This window comes from Lotus japonicus, chromosome 1 (genome assembly GCF_012489685.1).
Source record: "Lotus japonicus ecotype B-129 chromosome 1, LjGifu_v1.2".
NCBI classification, from domain to species: domain Eukaryota; kingdom Viridiplantae; phylum Streptophyta; class Magnoliopsida; order Fabales; family Fabaceae; genus Lotus; species Lotus japonicus.
In genome coordinates, this window is record NC_080041.1 from 112382851 (window position 1) to 112388850 (window position 6000).

Genomic DNA, 6000 nt, shown 5'->3' on the forward strand with positions numbered 1-6000 from the left:
ATCTCATTTATGGAAGAACAATTTTGGGTGCTAGGGATAAACTGAAAATTGATTAGAAAACTACAATTAAACTTAAGATTTTGGAGATGTGGTTCTAATTCCTCTAAGGGGCAAATGAATGTCATAGGTCATAATTGGCTCACTTTTAGGTTGAATTGAAATTAAATATCACTGAAGTGGAGTATGTTTAGGAGGAAGCATATCTATATCTCTATATCTTAGAAGGGAATAGTAATTACATTAGAATAATACTCCTTTAGAAACTACATTTAGCTGCGACTCAAATAAAAGAAATTCACAAACCAAAAGATATGAAATTTTAATTTTCCGAAGATGAATTTAGCTGCGACCTTTTATTTTTGGAGTTTAATGGATATGCACTGACAGTGTAAAATAGTTTTACACAGACATCCAATTGAATTCCGCCAAATCAGAAAATATCTTATTCTTTTAATTAAAATTAAAGTCAAATGTAATTATCTCTCATATGTGACAGGCTTTGATTGGATGACTGTGTAAAACTATTTTACACTGTCAGTGCATATCCATTAAACTCTTATTTTTGACCTTAAAAAAGACAACACTATATGTAAATTGTAAAATGGAGAAACTTAGCATATTTTTTCATTTTTGTTATTATATCTGAATAAAAATACCAAATGTAGCGTATTTGTATTCGTACGTATCTGGTACGTTAACCAACAAAAGAACAAACCCATGAATCATGATCATGGTTGATAGGTTCACACTGCATTTTCATCTACCTCTTGTCCTTATTCTTTCTACCATATAAATCAAAAAGCCTTTTATTTTCGAATTTCTTCCATTTCTTCTCTGCATCCCTGGGATCATTTGCAAACACCAACATCAGAAGAAGGAAAAATTATAAATTAAATTCAACCTTTTTTTCTGTGTATATCTCCTCCTTTACTTATTTTTATTTCTCTGTTTTTGCGATTTATCTTTTTGGATCCTAATTGGATTTGATCTTGCTCTTTCAATTGGCTGCTTTGTGTTTTCATAATTTTTCGTTTTTTATTTTAATTTGCCCAAGATAATTCATGATTTGTTTTGTCTTGATTGAATTTTGGTTCTAAGTTAGGGTTTGGTTTAGGGGGGGATTAGGTTCAAATTGGTTGGTGATTCGGTGTTGATCGTGGATTTCATGCCATCTGCCATGTTTGACTTGTGATTTAAATCGGTTTTGCAAATTGGAACCCAGTTTTTCCTCAATTACTTGTGGGTTTTCTTTCAGTTTCTTGATTCCAGTTGGTTCTAATTTCTGTATTTCTTGGTGATTGAATGGGGGTACAATTGGAATGTTCTACAATTGCCATGATTGTTAATGAATGCTCCCCCTGTTTGTTCTTGAATCTTGAGGATTTGCAGGCTAGGAGGGTATGGGGTTGATACTGTTGTGTGAGATTTTGTTATTTTATGATATGTCTATGTCTATATCAGATACTTGCAAACCACTGTTATATTGGTTTTGACTTGATATTTGATAAGTGGCTAAAGAAACATACATGATACCCTGTGTTGTGATCCATCTTCGAGCCGGTTTGATTTACCGTTAGAAAGTATGGAAACGGGAAAATGACACGTCCCGAGACACTTTTTGTTGAAGTAGATAGAACTCTTCTCTTAATAGTATTTATTGCTACTTTCAAAAATTTGAAGGGTAGTTAGGACAGGTATCCTCAATGGTAATGTGACCGCGATTGTACTTGATAGGAAGAAATCCTGCCTATTCGTTAACACCATTTTTTTTGTGGCTTTTATAATTGCCGATAGGTGTGTTACCTTGGCCTTGTGTCCTTGAACTGCAAATCTTCAAACCCGGTCCTAAAAATACATGGTCATTTCTTCAATTTTTCTGTCCCTAGGCAACAAAACCAACACGCAGTATAGGAAGATAACTATAGCTAGCAGTTAATGATATCTCCTGATAGTTGCTTCCGTACCAATAATGCATTGAAGTCTTTGTGTTGTTTCTTATTTTCTATCTTGCTTAGTCTTCCTGTTAATTTTACTCCAATTATTAGATAAGATCTCACTTCCTCATCGCTCCGATTTATAATGTCTGAAGAACTATGTGGATTGTGGAGTTTTTTTATTACGAGTCAAATCCATTCGCACTCTCTTCTTATTTGAATTACACCAACATGAATGAGATTAGTTGGTTATGTAATTCATCTATATTAACATCCAAGATTGTAGGCAATTCACCATTGGACATCTAAGAATAGCAAGCCCTCCCCAATATCTCATACAAAGAATGAACCAGTTTGATTGAAATGTCCTTATTTATCTGTTTCTATGTTTTATTTCTAACTGCTTGTTTCTAGATTTTAAATTTAATTTGACGTTGAAGTTTATTGGGTTGAGATATTGTTTTGCTAAACATGCTTTTTTTGTCTTTCTTTTTGGTGATATACTTGCAGACTGAGGCTTGTTGGTGATTCTGTTGTACTAGAAGTGTCTGTTAGTTATACATTTGTGCATTGGTTCATTATTTATGACATACTTTGGAGCATTGCATGAGTGATTGTCCTGTGATTCTTTTGTGAAATCAACTAAAGGTCCTATACTTACAAACTGAGACTCAGAAGCATCCAGTAGGGAATATAGCTAGAGCTTATTTTCTTGGTAAGTTTATTCGCAAGAAGTACACTATATTGATATTCCCGTGTCCTCTATTTCCTTTCTAAATGATGCTTTTACATTGCTAGAACTAAATCTTTGTTTGAACTACTTAATTTTTCTTGTTTTATATGGATCTCCTTTGTCATAATTTCCTTTTAAAAGTCGTATTTATTCATTTTTGGAGTACGATTTGTATGGATACTTGTTTTACAATTTGCCAGAAAGTCTTAATTTTTTATAATTGTTGAAGTTATCAAATGATAAAATTTTCTTTCAGGATTTTCCTCATGAAATAGTAGATCAATAGTGACTAACACAACGTGGCATTGCATTCAAAGTTTAAATATTTTGCTATCTTGTGCTCTGTAAATATACAAAGTGTTGTTTCTGCAGGCATGAAGGTTGATTGTCATAGTCATACCTAATCAAGTTAGTTGTAGTTCAGTATTAAGTAATGGCACTGTTCTACTATAGAGTATTAAGTTCAAAGAATCTGTTGAAGTTAATTTGACACTGTAGGTTCAATTGGACTTGAATGATGACATGATTTGATATCCTGACGATATGCTTGTTTTGAATCCAAGATGATGTTATATTAATGTGTGTGTTAGGAAATAACAAGAAATAAGAGCAATTAGGCAACCTAACAATATTTGTTAGTGTTTTCTTTTGTTCTGTCAACATTATGATTCGCTGATCAGTTTATATTTGGTCTTCCTTTATATTGATCTCCTTATAGTCAAGGAAAGAAAAATTAGTCTTCCTTTATATTGATTTCCTTACAGTCCTGGAAATAAAAGTTCTCTTGTGAGGGAAGTTTAAACATTTGAGAGAAAAGAGTGTGGTATGCTTGGTATGAAATTATACATATTCTGGATGCATTGTAGTGTAAACATATTAAAACCCTAGATGAGGATTATAGTGTACATTGGTGATCCCAAGTTTTGTGGTTTTTATTTATTGATGTTCTTTTCCATGTTGAATCATGGGGCAATTCAGTTCAATCTCTAAACAACACATAGCACCAAAACTTCCGCACTCTTGTTTTATCATGTTGTTGAGTGAGGATAGTGTGTGTGCTTCACTATTGTGCGTAGAAAAGAGCAAACATAGAACAAGATTCAGTTAAAGTTTTCCCATTCATATCTTTTATTCCTTGTTTAATGTTGGAGGGGGGGGGAAGTAAGGAACAATTAAATTTAGAGAAATGCATGGAAATTTGAGGCAGGGAAGTAAGTAGAAGTCTGAGCAATATTGTGTATCAATCAATCGTTTTCGTTCTTTGCTTCTGTGTCTCTGTATCTAAATATATAATTGCTCTGCTATTGTTTACCATTTATTTTATTTTTATGTCAGAAATTTTGTGTGCATATTGTCTTGTTATGAAAAAATGAAAACTTTTGGTCTGGGTTACCAGCATCATTTTCTAATTAGTTCAATATGTTGAGTAGAGTTAACACTTTGCGAGGAAGATGGCTGGTGTTAAGCGAAGATTATGTAGTGATTCCGATACCCATGCTCTTCACAAAGAATTGGATGAAGTATCATGTCCTATCTGCATGGACCATCCACATAATGCTGTTCTTCTCCATTGCAGCTCTTATGAGAAGGGCTGCAGATCATACATTTGTGATACAAGTTATAGGCATTCAAATTGCCTGGATCGATTCAAAAAAATGAGGGACAATTCTAATGAGAACCCAAACTTACCCAGTTCTTTAGTAAACACAAACAACTCTGGTAATAGTTTTGATATTAATCTTACTATGCAATCTGACATGCATGATGTTAATGAACTCCGCCAAAATGAAATTAATACTCTATTGTATGTTGGACTTCCACAAGGATCAAGACAGGGTGATGCCCAAGATCCAAGTACACATTTAGACCCACATGATGAAGGCATTTTAGAAACTGCTGATTCTGAGACCTTGCAGGACAGGGCTGTGCTTGGGGATTTAGATGTAGATAATTCATCTGAGTCGAAATTGAGCTTGAAATGTCCTCTATGTCGAGGCACCGTATTGGGCTGGGAGGTGATTGAAGAGGCTAGAAACTATCTGAATATGAAGAAAAGAAGCTGCTCAAGGGACTCATGCTCATTTGCTGGTGATTATCTGGAATTGCGTAGGCATGCAAGGAGAGTTCATCCTACTTCCCGTCCCTCTAATGTTGATCCCACGAGAGAAAGAGCCTGGCACAATTTTGAGCGCCAGAGAGAAGTAGGGGATATTGTGAGTGCTATTCAGTCTTCCATGCCGGGAGCTGTGCTAGTTGGGGATTATGTTCTTGAGAATGGAGACGGGCGCGATGGAGACGTGAGCAATGCTGCTAATGGGCCTTGGTTAACCACCACCATCTTATTTCAGTTGATGGATAGTAATAGTACCATTGAAATTGTTAGGGAACCAAGAGCAGCTCATTCACGTCCATGGCGAAGGCATCGCCGTTCATCTGACCGTCGCCGCTATCTTTGGGGTGAGAATTTGTTGGGTCTTCATGGTTATAATAATGATGATAATGATGATCTACGTATATTTAGCGATGCTGGTGAAGATGCATCTACTGTGCCAAGGAGGCGTCGGCGCTTGACAAGGACAAGGTCCAATGAAGGCCAACCATGATGGTTACTGTCAATTATCTGGTAATATTCATAGTTCAGTTTTTTCACAGAAACTTGTATTGGTTGAATTTTTTTCGTATTTTTCATCAGTTAACCCCACTTGGTTTATTCCCTAGAATTGTTTGAACACATGCTGAACTTGGTGGAAGTTGTGTGGAACATGCTTTCAGGACTATGAAGCTTTGGACCCTGTAGTGTGTGCTGAAACAGCAAGTTCAGAATAAATCATGGTCTTGGGAACAATAAACTTCTGGGTTTGGAATTAATGTGATGGCATTAAGCCTTGGGAACACTAAACTTCTGGGTGATTTGGCTGGTTGTTGCATAGTCATATTGGTATTATGTATAATTGTATAAACATACAGTGTATGTATCTTTTAAATTGCTGTTTCTTCTATGCATGTAAATATTGTGTGACATTTGTGGCTCATTTAACTCTATTTACTAGGATGTTTTCACATAATCTCTAGACAAGTGCCATCACCTGAAACAGAGTTCATATCTGTGAAGGGTTCATATTCTTAAAAATGATTGATGAAGTTAATACACATGAATAGATTCAATGGAGTAGAATTTACCATTTTAGTTTAACATACTTTGCAAAGTTTTGAATCTTGGTATACCTAATGAATTCCTTTTTTTATATATAAGACGCTATCTCAATGCGCAAGCAACTGTTAACATAAGATATACGTCAAAGATAATGAAGAAATGCCTGGGCATGAAAATAG

The 6000-nt window shown here is 35.0% G+C and overlaps 1 protein-coding gene across 5 annotated transcripts; it reads left to right on the plus strand.

Annotated features, from left to right (window-relative positions):
• The first annotated feature begins 705 nt into the window (after positions 1-705).
• On the plus strand, positions 706-5732 carry LOC130729320 (uncharacterized). 5 transcript variants are annotated; one of them, XM_057581038.1, is made up of 5 exons: positions 707-913; positions 2445-2649; positions 4098-4386; positions 4492-5290; positions 5386-5688. In XM_057581038.1, the coding sequence occupies exons 3-4, from the start codon at positions 4119-4121 to the stop codon at positions 5268-5270; spliced, it is 1047 nt and encodes a 348-aa protein (XP_057437021.1). In that variant the 5' UTR covers positions 707-913; positions 2445-2649; positions 4098-4118; the 3' UTR covers positions 5271-5290; positions 5386-5688. The 5 variants fall into 5 exon arrangements, with proteins under 5 accessions (XP_057437017.1, XP_057437020.1, XP_057437021.1 ...); XM_057581034.1 differs by having other exon boundaries at positions 706-913; positions 4098-5290; positions 5386-5732; XM_057581037.1 differs by having other exon boundaries at positions 706-913; positions 4098-5290; positions 5440-5732.
• Positions 5733-6000: the final 268 nt, after the last annotated feature.

What these genes read in the sequence shown, in the direction of transcription:
- LOC130729320 (XM_057581034.1), top strand. Translation starts at nt 4,119, where the DNA reads ATGGCTGGTGTTAAGCGAAGATTATGTAGTGATTCCGATACCCATGCT.